Source organism: Podarcis cretensis (assembly GCF_951804945.1).
Source record: "Podarcis cretensis genome assembly, chromosome: 1".
Taxonomy (NCBI): Eukaryota; Metazoa; Chordata; class Lepidosauria; order Squamata; family Lacertidae; genus Podarcis; species Podarcis cretensis.
The window spans coordinates 138,818,859-138,842,140 of NC_137170.1; the positions used below are offsets into that span (position 1 = coordinate 138,818,859).

Sequence of the window (23,282 nt, forward strand, 5' to 3'; positions counted from 1 at the left end):
AATCCATAGGATGGTTTTCCCCATTCCTTTTTCACTTTGATTCCACTCTTGCTAATTTAGTGTAATAAATTTAATTTAATAAATTTAATAATGTAATAAATTTAATTTAGTTCAGAGTCCTGCCTTACAAAATGGATGCACAAAACATCTCTGTATTTTCATGTTTAATAACAGATTGTTTCCTTATTGTTTCTCTATTGTTGTTCTTCTCATGTAGGTGAGAAGCTCATAAGATATGGTTACCCTGATATACATTTTGACACGAACTTGCCCTATGAGAGAGATACTGAGCTGATGCAGACTCACATGATGGACCAAGCGATCAACAACGCCATTTCTTACCTTGGGGCAGAGGCACTTCACCCCCTGATGCAGCACACGCCAAGCACAATTGCTGATGTAGCCCCCGTCATAAGTTCAGCTTATGCTCAGGTCTACAACCCTAACAGGATAGAAAGACCAATGAGCAGAGAAACTACTGACAGCAATGAAAACAACATGGATGGCCCCATCTCCCTCATCAGACCAAAGAGTCAGCCCCAGGAAAGAGAGGCTTCTCCCAGCAACAGTTGCCTGGATTCCTCTGACTCAGAGAGCAGCCACGAAGACCACCAGTCCTACCAGGAAAACCCTGCCTTAAATCCCAAAAGGAAGCAAAGCCCAGCTTACATGAAGGAGGACTCCAAGGCTTTGGATGTCACAAAAGCATCTAAGGGCTCTTTAAAGGATATCTACAAAGTTTTCAACGGAGAAGGAGAGCAGATAAGGGCCTTTAAGTGTGAGCACTGCCGAGTTCTTTTCCTAGACCATGTCATGTACACCATCCACATGGGGTGTCATGGCTATCGGGACCCATTAGAATGCAACATTTGTGGCTACCGGAGCCAGGACCGCTATGAGTTCTCCTCACACATTGTTCGAGGAGAGCACACGTTCCACTAGGCCTTCTCTTCCAAAGGGGACTCTGAGGTGGGGGGCGGGGACCCGCAGACACTGCACATGAAGAAATACTGCACTTACAATTCCACTTTTCCTCAGACGTTGACACACCTTTTGTTGTTGTTGTTGTTATTTTTGTTGCTTTTTTTAAAAAAAAAAACTTTATTTTTGTTGTTAACCTTACTGGACCCAGTCTCACTTGGTACCAGTGGTAAGGAAGAAAGGAAGGAAATAAGGAAGGCAAGGGACTAGAGTAGTTCTGTTGTTATTGTTGCTTTTGCTCTGAAAACTGGTGTTAACTGTTTCAGTGGAAATCGAAAGGCAGTCCATTTCTGTCAGGTTTTTTTCTCTGTACGTTTTGTAATACCTTGGGTACTGCTGAACTCTACTAGATGCTCTAACGTCTTAGCAAATTGTCAGCTTTTGGTAAACAATTTCAGGTAAACACATTTCAGAGGAAAGCCCTTTCAAATATGTAGATACATTTTGGGGGTTGAGAATTGGGAGTGGAATATTATTTTGCAAAATTGTCCATCATGGGTGTGAGGAGGTTTAGTATAAAGCCAACCCAAATTCTTTAGATTTAGGAGCACAAGCAAATACCATTATTCACTCAGACATTACTTCCTACAGTGAACTACTTTCCTTGGGGTTCTGTGTTGCTTTTCTTGAATATAAATGAAATGCTTAGGTTTAATACTGAAACAATAAAATAGAAGCTTGATTTTATATTTATGACGAGACATGCTGCAGGACACTTGGAAGTTCTACAATATTATTTTACTCATCCTGACATGCACTTTTAAAACAAAGGGCAAGAGAATTACTGAGATGTTCTTGTGTCATAAATATTAATTTCCCAGCTTCATCCAGGCACTTAATTAGTTAGGCCCTGTGTACAATGAAAGATATTTTCAAATCCTAGTGGAGATCTATGCATGTTTACTCAGAAGTAAGCTCCACTGAGTTCAGCAGGAGTTTCCTTCCTAGTAAGTGTGCTTGGGAATGCAGTTTTAGAGGTGCAAATGTCAAGTTTTATGTAACAGATTCTGCTGCTTAACAGTCTTGGGCATACTAATCAGAAATGCATTTTAATGATGAAATGTTTCTATTTTTCATTTTATTCTCTGCAGTGTTAATTGCTCAACAGCCATCTAAAATTAGACTTAAAGTTAGCAAAGCATCATGGATTGGGGGTTGCTTCTGTCATTCTGAATGCTGTGTGGCCGTTGGGGGGGTGGCACTGCTTATCTGACCTCCTGCCACTGCTGTTGCTGTCGTGGCAGCAAGCTCAGTGTGGTGCAAACGCACCAGCAGGAGAACCCGATTGGCTCCACCATTGCCTCCCCCCCTCCCACTCCTGGCATGTCCCAGCAACTGCAGGGACAGGATTTCTGGGAAGCAGCCCCACCTCTCCAACCTGATCTTACTGCAGTGGCAGTTGATTCATGTTTCAGTCAACATTTCTAGTTTACATATGCAAAGATTTCCAGAGAATATTAGAACTGCTTCACACATGGCATTTTTTCTACACAAATTTTGGGTTGGGGGGCACTTCCATGTTTTGTAAAAAATTCACAAATGTCTATTTTGCCACAAGTAAACATATGAAACCCATGGTATGTGGTTTCCATCTATCTAGCCATAATAAAATAGATACTTGTTTCATGAATGACAGTATATGTAAGGATAAATGGAATTCTTACAACATACAGGAAAACAATCGTGTGTGAAGCAATCTTAATTCCCTCTTCTCTCTCCCTCTCTAGTGTCTCTCACACAGACACAAACGTTTCCCATCTCGTTGCTGTGTACTTGGGAGTTCACAGCCAGTTGTAAATTCTGCTGACATTTGCAAATGAGAGATACTGCCCTCATATTGTTTAAATGACCATTCATTTCAAGCTAAAATAGAACTAAGTCAAGAACCCCAATTTATCTGGAGGATAATTTCTTGACTAGCAACTCACTTCAGTTTCTAGTTAATTCCCTGATTATTAGCAAATGAGAAATTATATTAAATTAAGAGATTACAAATCTTGAGGTTGTGTAAATGAGCCCTCCGTTGACTGTACTTAGGTGAGCTAGATTCTGAACTTTTATTTTTAGTAGGTTTGTGGTTTTTTTGCGTAGAGATACTGTTTTGCTTTAAAAAAAACAACAGTGGCTACCTCACTTTTTTTTTTTACATCCTTAGTTGTTTTCCCAACCTTTGGGTTGAGATGTTTGCACATCTTGTTGTTAAACGAAGAGAGTAGTTAAAAGTGGTGCATGCAATTGAATTAGATAAGGTTTTAAGGTTGTTTATTAAACCTTGAGCAGACTATTTATAGTTTTTTGTTTTTATATTTTTTCTTCAGCCTATTAGAATAAACCCAAGGTAGTCAACTCCTTCAGTTTTTAAAAGTATCTGAAGAATGAATCCTCTCTCAGTACAAGAAGGGTGGGCAACTGTCCTCTTAGTTTGCTTTATGTGGGTCCACGGCAGCATTGATTCAAACCCAAAATGTCCCTTATGGTGGTTGCAAGTGGAAGTAGTCATGGATCTTAGAAATGTGTTTTTAGACATGTTTATGAGCCATCTGACTACAGCAAAACCAAAAGGGTGACTCTTGTCAGTATATGTGCTCATCATCTATGCCTCTGGTAGGAGGGCTTGGTCATGTTGCTTTGCTTACCTTTCCAGGTCTGCAGCTATAGCAGAAAGGAACTGCATGATTTAAGATTTCCTCCAGGAAACATGTTTGGCTGGTTCAATCTATGTTTCAAGGGTAGAGTATTCTGCAGTTGTTATTCAGAAGCTACTAAAAGTTTCATTAATAAACTCGTCTAAAATGCAAGAAGAAATATTGATGTGATGTAAGGGTTTCCTGGTAGGAAATCTTAGGGGAAAATGGTGAGTTCTGACCACATTTGTATAGTTGGCCTCTTAATTTTTACTTAATCTTTTATTCCAGGATGAAAAATTACTATGTCAAAGCCCTGAATTATCCAGGTGCTCTTTTATTGACTGACAGCTCACTTTGACTTATGATTGCTCCCTTAAGCATGTTTTAAATGAGAGTTTAAATTAATTAAGAGGTTACTATTTTCATATTGTGATGGTGTAAACAAATTTTCATTTTTTACTGATCTACTTTTACAACAGATCCACACACCCACACCCAAATTGCTCTTTGAACTATTCTTAACCCAACAAGCAGCTTGGCAATCGGGCAAAAGGCTTTTCACAAGGAAAAAGCAACCAGTTCCTTCTGTTTCCACTCTTCCCGGTTGCCAGGATGCTGTATGACCTAAAGCAGGTTGGCAATATTCTAAAAAAACGCCACTCAGAAAAAACAAAACAATGGGTGCACACTTGAGACACACTCAGTTGCTTCTTTGGATTCCAGTCCCTGTCTTTTTCAACCGAATGGTTTTATAATCTCCCTTTGTCCTTGTAATTTGCAATCATGGTAAAGGCAGAGCTCAGGAAGGACTATCTGCCACTAACACTCTTCCTTCTTGCTCTCAGTCGTGCGGGTCACATTCTGAACGACTATTTCCCCCACCCCCCGAACTGATACCACTGAAAAGCTTCCATGCCTGAAGGGTTCACAAAGATGACTATTGAAAGTAAAGTTGTGTCCGCACCGAATCAGCCCCACCATTGCATTGCACCGCATGATGTGCACTTCCACAATTGTTGGAAGAACTCAGAGAGCAAGAAGTCCAATCACCAAATAGGTCTTTGGGGGGTGGGCAGCTCTAGCATGCTTTTTTTTCCCATAGAAATGTGTCCATCAGCATCCTTGAAGGGTTTCAGAAGGACAGGGTGTGAGGTCCTGGAATGGGGCATATGTTGCCAGGAACTCCTCTGTCAAACTGGGCTATATGAGGCAGGTGGGGAAGTGTCATTCCTGCTGATTAACGTTAGAGATGAAAGTAAAGAGGCATCGCTTTCTGTACTGATCTGTTTTCAATAAGCAAAATTATTTGCTGAAGAAAAAACAGTATATTTGACATTGGTCTTCCTGGCTTAGCAATATCAGAAAACCTTTGTTTTATGTAAGATCTGTCAGAAGAGCAATGCTATGGTCTGGCGAGAGCTGGGTGCAGGAATCCTACCTCTGCATTACATATGTCCTTATAACCTCCCTATTTGTTCTCTTTGGCTCTGTGTCAGTGCTGATTTAGCCACAGAACTGTGAGTCCATTGACCTTATATATCCCAGCCTAATAAAATGCAGGCTTTCTGACACCTTCTGCACATAAACAAGTCATTCTATTGGCAGTTTCAACAGTGGGAGGTAACCACAAGTCCAGGGGTTTTAGGGGGAAAGGGGATCTACCATATTCAGATATCTTACTTATGCTGGAATTAATGACCAAATCTACAAATTACATGGGGATACTTTTTAAGTATCATGTAAATTGAACATCTGCTGAAACTCATGCAATGCCTAGATGATTCAAATCTGATAATGTTCAATTCTGAGATTGAGCATACATTTTCTGAAAGTCTTTAAGGAGTAATAGATGTTACTGCATCTGTTACCTTTTCAAGATTTTCTCATTCGTTTTGTATTTATCACACACACTCACTCACACAATGCATCTCCCAACAAGTATTTATTGGCATGTTTTAAACAGTGATGGTTTAGATTAAATTATATTCAATATTCTTAAAATACTATAGCATATTGATTAGAGCAGTGTGAAGTATTATTGCAAGAACAATGATCAAAGAATTCAGTGTGGTAAACTTGTATTCTGCAATGTTTTAATAAGGCTGCAGTCCTTAAAAACATATTGGAATACTTTAGTTGAAGGGTTGGCTGAGCTCAGAGGCACTAATTGTGGCTTGCAGCTTGGCTGCTTTGAAGCTTGGCAGCATATAAAGTGAAATCTTCAGTATGGTCAAAATAAGGGTGAAATACCATAAGCTTGTAAAAAGAAGAAATTGAATTTGAATCTTCATCAGCGTGAAATCAGCATCATTATTTTAAAATTTGGGTTGCTATAGGTTCTATGTCAAGCTTGAAATTTGAGGATCTCTGGCAGTTTTCAAGAGGCAAAATTGCCCACAAATTAAGTTCAGTTGATTACTTAGCATTAACATAATGGAGGGAGGGGAAATTGCTTAGGAGATTTTTGTTTTTATTAATAACAATGCTTTGAAACTGGAAGATCTTTCTGTTTTCCAAACAGGGCATGCTTCTGTTGTGAAAGTAAAACAAAATGGAAATGCTTCTATTGATTTTGATCGGATGGTTCAATTTTAATTTGACCTTTAAAATCTTGTTTCAGTAAAACCCTTGAAAAATTAACTAAATTTCACCTAAATGAAAACTTCAAACTGACAGAAACCTAACCTTAGGCTTCTTAGAATTACAGGCTATGAAGTATACACATTTAACTGACATTAAGACCCATTGAACTCAATGGGACTTACTTCTGAGAAGACGTATGTAAGAGAGCACAGTTAAATGGCTACTTAGAGATACAAAAATATGTTTTGTTACATCACTCATTTTTCATTCACTTGTTTTGTATTGGGCCTTGACCGTACAAATTAGCAATTTCCCCAGTTTTGGCTTTTGATTGGCAGCAAACCCTTAGTGCGTTGAATTTTCCAAGAACCTTCTAAAACCTTGTATGCCTACCCATGGATTCTGGGGCTTGTTTCAGTGCTGCACACAATTTATGTTATGCGCTGATCAAGCCTGTTGACCCTCACAGCTGGCCTTCTTGGACTGAAATTGTGGTCTAGAACATCCGTACAACAGCTGCAGGAATGTCCAACAGGTCGATCACGATCTCCCCTGGTCGATCTTTGCACTCCCCCCCCCCAAAAAAAAAACCCCTCCGTAAATGGGTAGATCACTGGCAGTTGTCTTATACTGTGAGTAGATCACAGTCTCTTGGGAGTTGGATGTGCCTGCTGTAGAGGAAGAGGAGCAATGGTGGTCAAACTGTCTTTCGATGGCCTTCCATTCAGGAAACCCTGCAATCAGATGCTCAGTAGGGTTCCACTGTTTGAAACTCCTTCTCATAAGCTTTTTTATTTGTTCGAAGCCACCCAGAGTGGCTGGGGCAACCCAGTCAGACAGGTGGGGTACAAATAATAATAACATCGTCATCATTCTTATTATTTCCGGTAGAGTGTTACAAAGAGAGGGTGGTTTTTTATTGAAAGTTGCATGCCACGTGGAGAAGCCTCTTGCAATAGAGATGGAATGGGTGTGTGTCTGTGCTAGCTTCAGAGTAACTAGATTGCAAGAAGGTTTGCCTTGGAGTGGTGGGGCTTTTAGAGTTACACAGAGGGGGGAACCCTGAAAGTTAGAGATTATCAAATCTTTTACTGTCTGCTACCTGGGACACAATAAAGGTAGAATCCAATGTAGCTCTAAGTCTCTTGTTCCAGTGCAAGGATTTCACTTTGTTCAAATGCTTTCTCCCTCTCCTACCCCTGCTTGCCCCCAAAAATCTGATCTAGGGATTTCTGTGCAAGCATAAGCATGGTAACTGAACACCACCATAAATACTTATATAAGAAATTAAGTTAAACACCAACCCAAAACCAGTAGCTTCAAGCTGCAAGAAAGGAGATTCTGACTAAACAACAGGAATAACTTTCTTGCAGTAAGAGCTGTTCGACAGCGGAATGGTCTCCTTTGAGAGATGGTGGACTTTCTGTCCTTGAAGGTTTTTAAGCAAAGGTTGAATGGCCATCTGTCATGGATGCTTTAGCTGACATTCCAGCATTGGGCGGGTGGACTAGCTGACGCTTGGAATCCCATCTAACCCTGCAATCCTATGATTCAAGGATTATTTATAAATTCAAATTGTAATTCCTAAAGATAGAAAAATGGGTTTAGAAATAGGCAATGAGGTTAGAAAGCCAGTTTTGGTGCCAAACATTTTATTTTTCAGAATAAAATTCTAAGGTCCCAGTCCCTCTTCTTGAGCTTCGCCTTCCTAGCCCAGGGCCTCCAGAACAGCCACCAGCACATTAAGTGGAGCTGCAGCTGGAGTTGGCAGGATTGTGGGCTTGCAGAGGAGATTATTGGCTCCCAAGGCTTGAGAACTAACCCCCAAAACCGAAGTTGAAAGGTTGGGTTTTTGGAAACCAATTGCAAATATTTGTGCTAAACAATATCTGGATTTCATTTTTAAAAATTGGGGCGTAATCCAGCCAACACGAAGCTCATTGAAGCCCAGTTGATTTCAGTGGGAAATATTTAGGGACTTAGCTCCCATGAGAGCCAAGCGTGGAATCAGGCCTTTGTTTTTCAGATTTTTTTCTGCTTTACAGTACATAGTAGAACTTGATGTTCATGTCTGTGAGAGACTGTAACAAAAGAGAAGGATTTTGGTTATTTTTGTAGTAATTCAGATTTTGAAACTGTGATTACAGATTTGACCTATTATCAAGCACTCTCAAATCTTGACCATATTCATGTTTCATGTCACATGTAGGAATTTTCTCTCTCTTTTGTTTTGGTCTCATGTTGTAGTTTGTTTCCTGTAGCTTTGAGTTGTATTGTTTTTCATTTTTCATTTGTTGTTGGTTGTATAGTCTGTTTACATATTTTTGTACTCAAGTGTAGTTTTGTATTAAAAAAGAAAAAAGCAGTTGATCTGAGATATATATATATATATATATATATACACAGATATATATTGAGATATATATAAAGGTAAATAATCTTTGTAACTATCAAACATAGGTTACTTAGTGATGGCAATGCTGTGGAATCATAATACTGCATATTTGCCTTCCTTTAAATTTTTGGTTGTGCATTTCTCTTAAAATGTTTATCATTTTATGACCGACTGGAAACTTTTAATGCATAGCTGATTAGAAAGATTTAAAGTATGTCACTTTCCTCATGCTTTAAAAGAAAGGTTTTGTGTCTGTCCTGTTTCTGGGTATGGTTTCTACCTGCCAAATCTGCTCTTGATGCTTCATTCTCGAACTTGTTTTTAGATTATAGCCTGCTGCGCGCAGGCTTGGACCCATCATTCATACAATTTAGTTTAAGATGGGGTGTGGGGGATCCTGTCTGGCTGATTGTCCCATTCATGTGCAATACTTTCCCCCTTAAAAGTCTTATGGTGCATTAAATATTTGAATTATTACTTCAAAGTCTTAAACAAACATGCGAGCAGGGAAGTAAATGTGAAGGCTATTTTTAAAAAAACGAAAGTGGTTTTAAAAGAACCTTCAGAGACCTGTTTCCACTTCAGTTCCTCTACTGAGGAGCCCCAGGCACACCTGCTGTTGAAATCCAGGCACATTGTGCAGGTTTGTGGAGCACACTTAGTTCTTATGGAGCATAGGCTAGTCCTCTTGGACTCTGCCATTGCCTCTCTCTCTTGAACCGTGCAATCCAATGTGTGTTTATTCAGAAGTAAGTCCTGTTAAGTTCAGTTTAACTTGCTCCAAAATAAACGTGCATAGGACTGCAGCCTAAGAACAATCCCAACTCTGTCCTACAGATGCACAAAGCAGATCTGTGTGATTGGTATGCTGTCCTTCAAGGGTTTTTTCTGCCATTCCTTGAAGGATTATCTGGATCACAGTTAAAACAAGTCAGTTTTAGCAGAGACTTTTGTTCAGAACTAGATGTGGTACAATGGTTAAAATAGAGTGGGTACAAGCATTCCAAAACTGCACCTTCCCAATTCTTCTTACCTTGCAATGCAACAGTAGATGCTGAGCAAAGGCTAGTGAGAACTACCATTAATTCAGTGGTGGGAATGCAGCTGAGGGGGCCCCAATTCTTCTTAGCATTTTTCTTCATAAGTGTGCCTTTGAGCAAAGCAGCCTCGGCAGGTTGCTTGTTAAGGCCATGCAGTTTTATTTCCTCCTAGGTAAGACTGCGATCTTTTCCCTGGGTAAGGCACTTAACATTGCTAATGTCCTCCCTCCTCGAATGGGCCTTGTCCAGAGGTTGCAGATGCCCATTGAAAACGTCTTTTGGATTGGAAAATTCTGGGTTAGACTCAGAGCACTTAGTGTAGGCTTTGTTTTGGTGGGAAATTTGTTTCTGGAGAGGAGTGCAGGCAGACATGCTCTGACCAGGACAGCTGATTTTGAATTCTCCTTGCCTTATCTGTTGTGATAGGACTTGTTTTATATATCATGCTTTATTTATATATCTAGTGTATTTTAATGCCTATTTCTCAATAGGCGGGATCTGCTGTGCTGTAAATATGTATTTAGGTACAGAATGAAAATCCTTGGGAATTTCTTTGGAAAACTGTTACTGAGCATGAAAACCACATAGTGGTTGCTGGGGGTTTTTTTGGGGGGGGGAATTATGTGGGGGGTGTTTGTGTGTGTGTGTGTGTGTGTGAGAGAGAGAGAGAGAGAGAGAGAGCGCACATGTGCAAGATTAGCAAAATTAATCTTGTATTTTAAGCACTTGCCAAAAGAAAAGAAAGTTTAAGAAGCATTTTTATTTAAAGAAGTCAAGTGCATTCAGGAGGCTCCCACCTGATTTTAAAGTATGTGTTTTTCAGAACAAGCTGAAAATCTCTGCTCAACTTTTATTTCTGTTACTCCATAAAGATTTCCATTTGAGTTTGACGGTTTATTGGAGGGACATCCACCAGTTGTTGGGTTTCCAACTTAGTCAGGCCAATGTCTGAAGTTCTCTGAAGGTCTTGAAGATAGTGGGTCTTGCAACTGAGTAGTTAGTCTTCCCTTAGCTTAATAGAGAAGATAAGAAACAGCAGGAATCAATCCTACCTCTTGAAAGAGACTTCTGCTGCTGCTGCTGCTGCTGCTGCTGCTCTGCTTTGGCAAAGGGATCTGTGCTCTGCTGGGTGAGGAGAGGATCTGGGTTCTATGTGTGCTTTCAGTCAGAGAGCTCTTGGCTAGCTGGTGCGTTGATAAGTGGATTCCTGTTCTGGAGAATTCTGGTGCTGCTATTCTGCATGATTAAATGCAAGAGTGGAAACCTAATTCCTGCTGACATTTGAAATATGCATATTCTAGACCTTAGTGCAGAATTCAGATTCCTGGGAATCTTAGTGGGTGCATATGAACTTAAGAAGTGGCAGCGATTACTGTCTTCACTTCAAGAGGAAAAAGAGTTCACCCAGTTTGCATATTTGAAGTGCCTCCTTTGAAACGGTTTTTATCTATCACAGTGGCAGAAAGTTTCAGGAAGGAGATGTGCTGCATTTTGCATTATGTGCTCTTTGTCCACCAAGGTTTCTAATTATGTTCTTCTTCTGAATTAACCTGTAACTTTGCTCTTGTCACCACTCAATCCTTTGTCAAGTAGTTCCAAAATTTGCAGTGGCTTCAATATAAATTTTATTATCTTATGTGATTCCCCACCCCCTCAAAAATCTTGAATATTTACATCCATTTTAATTATTTTTGTAATGTATTTGTAATTTCTTGGCAGAATATTTAGAGATGTTTGATAGGGGGAGGCAGAATATGAACAAGTCAGTGTGAGGAGTTGGAAGATACTGGGATTCCATGGATTCCTAGTCTGCCTATGGTTGAATTTGACATGTATCAAAATTGAACGTGACCTAATGCTTTCTTCCCTAGCTTGTGAGTGTTTGTACAAATTCTCAGTTATGAGCAGGCGATTCATGGCGCAAACATTAGAGCTCAAGGTGAATAAAAGGGTTTGGAGTTGTAGAAAAATCTGAAAGGGCTTTAGATCAGGTATCTTTGCAATATTGCTGAACAGTGGATCATTTGGAACTGGCCTTATTGAACAAATTCAGGTATTGGGAAATGCTTGGATGAATGACTTGCAGTCACTACCTACCCTTCCTCTTCATCCTGCTGGGAGAGGTGTGTCCCAATTTTTAGCTTGGCCACGAAAGAGGTTTCAACTTTCTCTTAAAACTGGGGAAATTATCAGTTGGCCAATCCATCCCTTACTAGGTATGAGAGATGTAGACCCATTATGTCTTCACACACACAAAGCCTGGGAAGCTAATGATCTAGCACTAGTTCTGGAAGCATTCTAGGAGAGAAGGTGGCAAAGCTAAAAATAAATGGTACTACTCTAGAGTAAAGGAAGCAAGGGTTCCTTTAAAAATGGCATCTACAACTGCTATATGGCATAGTTCTTGAAACTGGCCATATTTTCCCCTTTTGCTTACATGCATACAAATGGTTCAGTACATATATGTGTGCACTGTATACAGATATGAGTGCAGAAAGTGCATGAGAGTGAGTGTCTGACTATGTATATAAACAAGACAAAGCTGCAGAAACTTTGTAATACTTTGTGAAAATGATTATATTATGGACGTTTGTACTGTGCACAGCTACTGGAATTAAATGTAGGGAATCTCAGGAACAAGCATTAAATTTGTCCAAGACTTATTTCTCAAATGTGTATGTGCAGTTTTTAATTCTGTATACTATTTAATATTTTACCAATAAAAATAAACTTCTCACATAAAAGACTTTAGTCTCTCTTGTCATGGACATTTCGGAAGTTGGAACAAGTGTCTTAGTACAATTGATGCTTATCTATTATATGATAGCCAGTTAAAATATATGGAAGAGACTGATGGCAGACTGTGTGCAAGGCCAGCTTCACTGTTGAGAGCAGAGCTTTCCAAACTTTCCATGTTGGTGACACACTTTTTAGACATGCATCATTTCATGACATGGTAATTCAGTTTTCCCAGCAAACTCGAGGTTAAACTAACCCCTTAAAAGAGATACGGACACATATTGCATGACACACTGCAGCCAGCACACTAACATCTTGTGACACACAGTTTGGAAAGCTCTGGTTTAGAGGGTATCTCAGACAAGGTAACTTTAGTAGTGTGCTCCCCTAAGCTGGACAAGCTCCATCAAGGCTGCACTTGCAAGCTCAAAAATTTCCCATAGTACCTATAACCTTCCTTGAGGCTCTGCGGGAAGAGAGAGTGGTGAGAATTCTTGTGGAGGTCAAAGGGGATGGTCCTCTGGTTATGGAAATATATGACATTGGGTAGCCCAAAGAATGCTTTTAGAGAACGTGGGCATATAAACTTCTGTACTGAGCCTGCTCACCTTGTTTCAGACTTGAAAATAAGCTGAGAACTAGGCGTAAGGAACTGGAAACTAGTGTCTAACTTCAGCCTCATATCTTGAAGCTGCTAATGATCTATTATTACCGTGTCATCTGCATGTTGATAACTTCACACGCCCAACCCTTTGGATGACATCACTCTGTGGTTTTGTGTAGATGTTAAATAACAGGGGCAACAGCACAGAACTTGCAGAGCCCTACAGCATAAATGCAAAGGAGTTGAGCTCCCGGAACCTGGAATATGCCATCCAGGCAGGATCAGAACCATTGCCACACAGTGCCTCCAATTCTCACTCCAGGCTCCCAGTCCAGAAGGCATTTCTTTGAAGTGGAAGGATTCAGTTCAAATGATTTAACTAAATAACTGTAACATGGTTAGTGGCATCAAAAGCTCCTGAGAGGGCCAAGAAAATCAGGAGGGTGACGCTCTTTCATCTTTTCCCCTGGTACAGGTAATCTTTTAAGGCTCTCAAAGCAGCCAATGCCAAATCCAGACCTGAACTTTATTGAAATTGATCTGGAAACATGGTCTCATCCTGGAGTTGTGCAGGGACCACATGCTGTAATGCATGCCCAAGGCAGGGGAATAATAATAATAATAATAATAATAATAATAATAATAATAATAATTTATTATTTGTACCCCGCCCATCTGGCTGGGTCTCCCCAGCCACTCTGGGCGGCTTCCATAAAAACCAAAAATACACTAAAATATCACAGATTAAAAACTTCCCTGAACAGGGCTGCCTTAAGATGTCTTCTGAATGTCAGGTAGTTATTTATTGCTTTGACATCTGATGGGAGGGCGTTCCACAAGGCAGGCGCCACGACCGAGAAGGCCCTCTGCCTGGTTCCCTGTAGCTTTGCTTCTTGCAATGAGGGAACCGCCAGAAGGCCCTCGGCACTGGACCTCAGCGTCCGGGCAGAACGATGGAGGTGGAGACGCTCCTTCAGGTATACTGGGCCGAGGCCGTTTAGGGCTTTAAAGGTCAACACCAGCACTTTGAATTGTGCTCGGAAACGTACTGGGAGCCAATGTAGGTCTTTCAAGACCGGTGTTATGTGGTCTCGGCGGCCACCCCCAGTCACCAGTCTAGCTGCCGCATTCTGGATTAGTTGTAGTTTCCGAGTCACCTTCAAAGGTAGCCCCACGTAGAGCGCATTGCAGTAGTCCAAGCGGGAGATAACTAGAGCATGCACCACTCTGGCGAGACAGTCCGCAGGCAGGTAGGGTCTCAGCCTGCGTACCAGGTGGAGTTGGTAGACAGCTGCCCTGGATACAGAATTGACCTGCGCCTCCATGGACAGCTGTGAGTCCAAAATGACTCCCAGGCTGCACACCTGGTCCTTCAGGGGCACAGTTACCCTATTCAGGACCAGGGAGTCCTCCACACCAGCCCGCCCCCTGTCCCCCAAAAACAGTATTTCTGTCTTGTCAGGATTCAACCTCAATCCATTAGCCGCCATCCATCCTCCAACCGCCTCCAGGCACTCACACAGGACCTTCACCGCCTTCACTGGTTCTGATTTGAAAGAGAGGTAGAGCTGGGTATCATCTGCATATTGATGAACACCCAGTCCAAACCTCCTGATGATCTCTCCCAGCGGCTTCATATAGATGTTAAAAAGCATGGGGGAGAGGACGGAACCTTGAGGCACCCCACAAGTGAGGGCCCAGGGGTCTGAACACTCATCCCCCACCACCACTTTCTGAACACGGCCCAGGAGGAAGGAGCGAAACCACTGTATGACAGTGCCCCCAGCTCCCAGCCCCTCTAGACGGTCCAGAAGGAAACGGGGAGGGGGGGATAATTATTACATTCTTCTGAATCTAGAGTAGAGTTCTTAAAAACAGCAGTTGGACCACTGCCTCCATTAGAGCAGTTGAGAGCATCATCTCCATTAAGGCAGTTTTCCACTCTTGGACCCAGCTAGTCAATCCCACCCTGAGCAAAGAGGGGTTAGGACTGAGTACGCGCAAAGTGGATCACACACTTGACCTTGTCCATGTCCTCAGGCCTCAACAGCTGAAATTCATCCAGCAGAGCCGGACCAGATTCTTTTTTTGGGGGGAGGACAGTATGTTGAGAGAAAGAAATATTAAACTAGGAGGTCAAAAGACCATGACATTTGAAGCACAGCATAATGTGGGGGAGGGGGGCTGTAACAGTTTATTTGGCACATGGGGACAAAGCATTCATCTTGCCCGAGAAGCAGCAACAGATCTGAGCACCAAAGCTATGAACAGCTAAGGGAAAATGCATGAAAAGCATAAGGAGGGGATATGTTGGACACATTTCCCCCCCTCATCCCCTGAAATAGAAAATCAAATCTCAAGAGAAGAAAATGTTTATTTCCACCGCCCCATATAAGAACATCTGCCCCATCTCCCAGTGGTGCATTTATAAGCGATATATTAATGCTTGTTAAGAATGAGCATGACAGCTCAGTGTTGGCTTTTTAAAAGATGAGGAAAAGAAGAGTGGTAGCTCTTCTTGAGATGTGTGTTCGCTGCTTTCTACCTCTTCCCAATCTGCTAGTCTTAGTAGATCTCTGTTTAACCAAATCTGATGTAAGGATGACGCAACTGGAATACAAACAAACCATGGGAGATTACGGAAACCTTTTCCTTGGAGAGTTCCAAGGAAAGGCAACTCCCAAGGGTTTCTATGCGGGTTTAAAACTCATTTCAGAGAAGTCGTAGAAGCCACTGGAGCAAAAGTTTCTGAATTCTATATGCTGATCACACATCACTTAGAAAACAATGAAAATTAGCAGAAGGGTAATTCTCACAAAACCAAAAAACCAAAGGTAGTCTACTACTGTAGCCATTTTGAAGGAGCAGGGTAAAGAATTGTGAAGCCCTTGTGCTTTGGTGATTTCATGTGTGTTTTAGAACCTGGTATTATATGCACCCCTAGCCAGATACGTATATGACTGTTTCCTGAACTTATCAAGCCTACCTGGAGTAAAGACCCTGACACAAACTTTCCTCTGGTGGTTCTTTCTCTCGTGGTAAAAAAGAAGAAGTAAAAAATGTCCAATCTAACACTTATCAAGATGGAAACGTGGCTAGGCCTGTTCTTTTAGATAAAACGTTTTGGCTTCCAGCTGCCTAACAACTTATCTTTCATCCTAACGGTCTTAACCTAAACCTTTTTCCTGATCTTTGATACTTCTGTTTTTCTGTAGAACTGCAAGGAGTTATGAGTACAGGGATGGGGGCAGTTGAGACAGGGCAGGAAATGTGACTGTCATTATTTCTGGAAATCTTTTAAACTAGGAAAGGTGCACCTGTACTCAAAATAGCCTGGAAGACATCAACCGAGGAGAAAAATGAATACTGGCGCTTGGGGGGGGGGGATTGTTTACAGTTCATAGACATAAACCTTCAGTACACCAGGATTTCATTTCTATTTCTTTATAAAAAAAATTATAATCAGTGGTACCATAAAACACACACACACAAAAATAATCATCTGTGATTAAAGCCTCAGGATTGAATCCTACAGGCTTGGCAGGGGAAGTGAAGGCCCCTCCTCTGCTTATCCAATCCTTGCTGCCGCTGCTGCCACCTCTCTCTCTCTCTCTCTCTCTCTCTCTCTCTCTCTCTCTGGCCAGGTAGAACCACTGAGCTCTTTCACTCTGTTGTTTTCCAGGGAGTTGTGATATATCTATATAGATATATCTGATTTCCCTGCTATTGGAAACAATGAGAAAGAAATAAGCTACACCTTTCTGAAGGCTGGTGTCCCTGGTTGAGGGGCATGTCCTCTGAGCTTTATGGCTAACGGGGGGGGGGGGGTAAGAATGAAATAAATAAAATACTTCACCTCATTGAGGGCACACATCGCAGAGTGATATAAATCACCGACTATGGTATCTCACCTCATGGTGAGAATATTGACCGCATGAAATTACTCATGGCATCTTTAAAGAAAAAAGGAAACAAGAGGGGTGAATTTGACATAAGGCAAACACTATATGTCTCAAACCTCCAGAACTCTATCTGTTATTCTCTACTTACTTTCTGGCACAGACCCAGTACAGGGACAAATTACCTTGGTGGTGTGCATTCACATGAAATTGTGGGGTGAAACTATTGGTGCAAAGCAGCCCAAGCTTCCCCAAATATTAAGGTGAAAAAATATGGCTCTTTTCTCACCTTCTCCGACTGACCAGGAGAGAAATTGTGAAGGAAAGATGTTGACCCTATCCTTCCTTCAATGATTTGCTGTGATTTTACTCCCCTGCTTACAGTCTGACCAAAAATAAGGGGTTGATTGTCCTGAGCAAAGCTGTGCTTTCTGTACAGCATTTTTAGTCAGCAAAGATAGCCACTGCTTAATCACTAGGAAACAGGAAAAGTGAGTGCATATTCCAGGCCTTAAGTAATCATTGACCTGAGGCAGCACATGACATTTGATGTTACCTCTCATTATGGAATTAATCATATGATGTTATCACTGTTCCACCTACTCATTTTCAAAGGTGTTTTTCCCATGACAGCTTGGAGGTATTCCTCCAAATATGTACCCTTAAAGCTTTCATTGGCCACGGTTGGAATGCTGCCTAGACAATGCAGACCATCTAAACAGGGAGTCAGTGCGGCATAGCAATTAGAGTGTCAGACCCGGACCTCGCAGACCAGGGTTCAAATCTTCACACTGGGTGACCTTAGAACAGTCATTGCCTGTTAGTCTAACCCACCTCACAAAGTTGTTGTGGGGATTCAGTGCGGAGGGGGAGAATCATGTACGCTACCTTGAGCTCCTTAGCGAAAATGGTGGGATATAATGCAATAAAATAAAATAAATTGCATGGTGAACTTAAGTCATTTGTTACAAATGCTCATCTTCTTCAAACTGCTTCTTTTTATTTTATATTCTTTATTTTTATTCTTAATTGCTCATTACTCCCAGCTGATGCCCCGAATATTCTATAATAATGAGTCATCAAAATATTATTAAAGAACCAGATATATCCTTTGGCGAAACATGGTATAAATCACTTATGTATGTTACTGTTGCATGTAAGTGTAGGACTTGAGAAGTTTATTACTCTTTAGTACACATATCACAAGCTTGATTCTGTTTGATATATCTAGAACATGAACAGTAGAAAATATTTCATAAACTGAAAAAGGAATACATTTTCAGACACAAGTTGCATTTGGTGGGCAAACTCAGATTTTCTCTTTAGGGAAGATTTTCTTAGTGGGGAAAGACAAACAACTCCAGACATTTCTTTCTTGCTATGAGGCACAGCAGTAACAGCGATATAGATTGTTAATGGTTGTTAATGATAAAGGTTGTTAATGTGTAAACTTCACTGAGCGCAGAGGACTTATCTCCAAATTAGCATTCATAGGATCAGGCAGCACATCTATTCTTTGCTTGCAGGTACAAAAGGTATGCTAAATCTGTGAGATATACTCATATAACCAACATGCCTAACTCTGATTAATGCATGAAGGGGTTAAGACCATAGAGTAAGCTGTTCTGCCAGGCATAGCCAGGTCACTCCCCTTCACCTTGGGAGGAAGTGCTGCCAAACTCTTTGTTCTCTCACTTCCATCATGTGAACCCTACTTAAGCAAGCCATTTTGGGACCTACGTTATACTGCCTGTCTTTAATTGCTGCTGTATGGGAAAGCACATGAATCTGAAGAATTTGTAAGTAAACCATCTTTAACCTACCAAACGTGTGGTCTCTCTTTCTTTGCTAAGGGAAGTGGGGGATTTTGGATGCAAACTAGAAGGGGATATTTTAAAGATCTAACAGCCTATATTTCTAAACCTTTGCTGCATATTTTGTGATTTTAAATCTCTGCTGAGTCTCTCTCACCAAATAGTACTTGCCCCAGGTACTCTAGGCACCCAGGAAATCCTCATTTTATTATACCAGATCTACATTTTTCCCTTTTAACCAAATTAACCAACAAAATCTTACTCTTTGCTTGGGATGCATCATAATTTGAAAGGTGAAGACATGCTGTAAAGCTATTATACAAGATAAAGTGTTAGGAATTCTTGTGTTTGGAACAGTTTCAACAGGATGGAGAGTGAAACAGATGACCTTCTGATCCCTTCCATACTTAGAAATATGATTCTTAAAAGCCATAGTGATACTGTCACAGTCTTGTCATGTCTTCAAACCACATGAATCTCTCTTGCATGTGAAGAAAAGATAAAGTGATAATAAAAGTATGATGAAATGGTTATTATCACAAAGATGGTTGCAATACTGGGGAAATAGGATTCAAAAACATGGAGTAACTGTACACATAATAGAATGTTTGGATAGGATTAGGAGAGTTCCTTGTTTCAGCTGACACTATCAGTACAAGAAAAGAAATATTGCTTTAAAAAACCCTGTAAACTGAAAGCCTGAGAAAGTTCTTATCTATAGGACCAAGACAAGAATACTCCAAACCACAGTTAAGAAGATTTAGAAATGTCTTCATGTGCTCCAGATATGAACAAAAGTGGAATAGGAAAGTACTGAGAGCATTTCTGCCTAATTTATATCTGTAGTTTAAGCCAATACCTCCCATTTAAAAATGGCCTTGGATATTCATGGTATTAAATAATAGAAACCAATAAATAAATACTTGTTGGTAAAATAAATTCACATCTCAAAGGTCTGCCTTTGAGACACAGTTTTCAGATGTCTAAAAGAACACAGGGATGATTTCTGCCCAACCTCTACTGAGAGGGATTTCAGCAAGACAGGGCCAGCCACACTGAAGACTCGGTCCCTAGCAAAGGGTAAGCAAAGGGGCCTGGGGAACCACTAGCTGTGCCCCACCAGAGAATCTCAGCGACTGAGATGGAACATAAGCAGCGTGATTATCTTGAAGCTACTTTGGGCCCAATTTGGGGGGGGGGGGGCTTTGAAGTTTGCACAGTAGCAAGAACCTTGAACCTGACTTGGTAGGCAACTGGCAACCAATGCAGCTCTCCATGTTGCCAGACCTTGCACTTGTGAGCAGTCTGGTCTTAGCAATCTGCACTAGTTGCAACTTCTGGACTGGATACAGAGGCAGCTGCATATTAGGCATGATGTAGTAATCAAGCCTTGAGGTTACTGTGGCCAGGATTATCTTGGTTCAGGTAGAAGGCAGGCCTGGCCACAGAGTTCACTTGAGACTCTAGTGACACAGGTGGCTCAAGAAGTGCCCCCAAGGTGCAAACCTGCTTCTCCAGAGGGTGTGCAGAACAGGCAACTGATAAGCACATAGGAAGAGTTACGTTGGCTAAGCCCAGCATCCTGTTTCCCAAAGTGACCAACCAGATGGACAGGTCATGAACACAACTGGTATTTTCTAGCAAATGGTATTCAGAGGCCTTTGCTCCTGGAGGAAGGACATAGCCTTCGCGACTGCCAGCCCATGATGCCTTATCCTCCATAAAATTGTCTAATCCCTTTTTGAAGCCATTCAAGTTGATCACCATCCGCATACCTTGTGGTAACCAAATAGACTGTTTAGCAATGTGCCATGTGAAGAAGTACTCTCTTGTCTGTATTGAATCTCCCCATACACTTTCTTCCCACCATTTATAAATGTCTGCCATATCTGTCTGGCCCCTCTACTTGCCTTTTTTAAAAAGATGAAAAATTCCCAGTCATTTTAATATTTCTACATGGAGTTGCTCCAGCCTCGTAATCATTTTAGTTGCTTTTGCTGTGTGTGTGTGTGTGTGTGTGTGTGCTGTTAACATACACTATTGGGGGGGGGGCTCTGCCTTTATCCCACCTCATCCATCACCCCACAATTTTGAGGTGGGGTTGCTGGAATTAAATGTGCTATATTTAATTTTCAGGTCACAAGGCAGAAAGGAAGCAGCTGAAAAACAGTTTTTGTTTCTAGAAGTTGTTGGGAAAGGATAGGTTGATAGGCATGCAAAATACCTTTCATTCAATGTGTGACATACAAACCTCTTTTTAGAAAGTAGCCTGGTTCCTCAGTTCAGTTCAGGCCTGAGACTGCCAGTGGTGTGGACATGATTTAGCTCTATAAATTCTGCCTGTTCCAAAGCTATTATAGACATAAAGGCCTTGGCAGAAAAAAAGACAGAGATTGAGGTTCAAATACCTGCTCAGTCCACAGATTCATGGGAAAAAGACCCTCCCCACCAACCTGGTTTTGGATGACAACTTCCCCCCTGAGAATTGGACATGCTGTCTGGGACTGGTGGGATCTGTGGTCCAATGGCTTATGGAGAGCACCAGGTTGGGTATGATTGTGCTATACTTTGCACAGAGGTCTTGTGAGGACAAACACCCTGAAGGCAAGTGCACTCGTATATACAAAAGGTCAGGGCAGAGTATGAAAAGTATGAACTGAGAAAAAAGATCCCAGGAGTTTTGTAAGACATGTTTAGCACACAGATTCTTTCCCCTTTACCTTTCCAGAGTGCTTGCTCTTGCTCTCGCTCTCACTCTCTTGTTATGACTTTGGGGGAGGCTGCATGCCAAGACCCTTCCTATTCCTGGATCCAGTGTTAAAATCTAAGCACGGATTCAAATTTATGGAATAGCCAGGCTAGCTTCCCAGGGGGGTAATGGCCTAAATATGGGTAGTTAGGGTAACAAACAAAGTGGCTCTGTACCATATGGCAGCTGGGTGGGCCTCCCTTCCTCAACTCACTGGTAGTTAGAAAGACAAAGGCCAAAGCTGAGAGTTGTGTGTGTGTCAACTAGAAGCAAGGCTGCAGGCTGGGCAGCTGGGAGACAGAACCATGCCTGATTTCTGCTGGACTCCAGGGCTATGGCTATGTGAAAAGCAAAACCCTTTTGGGGTGTTGATGCTGCGAAGCCCTCCATCACAGGCTAAGGTTGTACATATGTGCAAATAAACCACATATTCTAAAGACACCACAGTATCTGAAGGCAACACAAACCCTGGGGAAGTGCCTGGAACCCATGAAATCTTGCACTGCTCAGAGATTGGAGTGGCTTGCAACAATAGATAAAAACATTCTGACAACTTACATGAAAACATGACTTCAAACATCTAGGATTAGAATCAATCTTGACGTTGTTTTCAATCCCGGTGTCATAATTGTTTATCCCTTTATTAAAATAAATAAACACATGGTTTCTCAATCCAGGTTTCTCATCAAGCCATGATTCAGGAAGCTTGACTGTATGCTTTAAAGTGGACTTCCTAACCCTGGTGTGTGCTAACTGTTGCTTGTTTGATGTGGCATCTGAAATGACGAGCCTCATCATTGCTCCAGGGAACTGGAGACCAAACGAAAACAGGCAATCACCTCTAAACTATGATGTGCCTGTAGATTTGAAAACTCAAGCTAGGTTCAGGGTTCTTCTAAACTGTGGTTGGTACCAGCAATCATCTGTTTGATGTGATGTCTGAGGGCCAAACCAGATACGATGCAGGAGAACTCGGATGAGGATCTCCTGTAATTTGCCATTAAAACAAGCAGCTAACCCTGCATGGCTGCTTTTAAAACTATGGAGGTGGCACTCAGGGACCAGGATAAGATTTTTAACCCTTCTTTACTTTGGCAGAGGGCTGCAGTGCAGTTGTAGTGCAGATGTTTTGCATACCAAAGGTCTCCAGTTTATTTTTGATGTCTCTAGGTAGTGTTGGGAAAGGCTGTTGACGGGAAACCTGGAGAGCTGCTGCCAGCCAGTTTAGAGACCACAGTGAGCCAGGTGGACCAAAGGCCTGGACTTGGCAGAATGAAACAACCTTTGGTTGCTGTCAGCTTCACTGAAGGTGGACAAAGTTTAGTTAGTATGGGGGACTGTCGATTCTGTTGTTAAAGTGTGGAATTTAATTATAAATGGGTAGGATCCTGAGGTGTTTTTGTTTTTCGTTGGAATGAGGGTGTTGTTGCTTTTTATTGTTGTTGTAAAACCTATTCAGTGTTGCAATGGATTTGTTTTAATTGTATTTTGACTGGTGACCTGCTTTTTATTGATAGGCACAGGTGCTGTACCTTTTACTGGTCCTCCACAGATAATAGCAGCTTTAAGAGGCCTTTTTCACTGAGACAGAGGCAAACGAGGGAAGGGTTAAAAGTCTCCCCCAGAGCACCACTTCCCCAATTTTCAAAGAAGCTATGGAACTAATAACTGATATAACAATGCCAAGCAACCAAGGAGATAAAAATCAGCAATCTCCTGAATGCATCTAGTTTGGCCCTGAATTGTCTTAACAGCCTTGGTGGAACAAATGCAATCAAAGTTCTCTATTTCACAGAATTGTTTGCTTTTCGTACCATAGTTTTGGGGTTGTTGTTGTTGTTTTTTTTAAAA

At 41.4% G+C, this 23,282-nt stretch overlaps 1 protein-coding gene across 6 annotated transcripts in view; it reads left to right on the forward strand.

Annotated features, from left to right (window-relative positions):
- Window positions 1–12,370, forward strand: part of IKZF2 (IKAROS family zinc finger 2) — a 112,124-nt gene extending 99,754 nt beyond the window's left edge. For all 6 annotated transcript variants that reach the window (XM_079979776.1, XM_079979777.1, XM_079979778.1 and 3 more), the window contains one exon: window positions 218–12,370. In XM_079979776.1, coding sequence (XP_079835902.1) covers window positions 218–942 — 725 coding nt within the window. In that variant the 3' untranslated portion in view covers window positions 943–12,370. The remainder of the gene's footprint in view (window positions 1–217) is intronic.
- The last annotated feature ends 10,912 nt before the right edge of the window (window positions 12,371–23,282 follow it).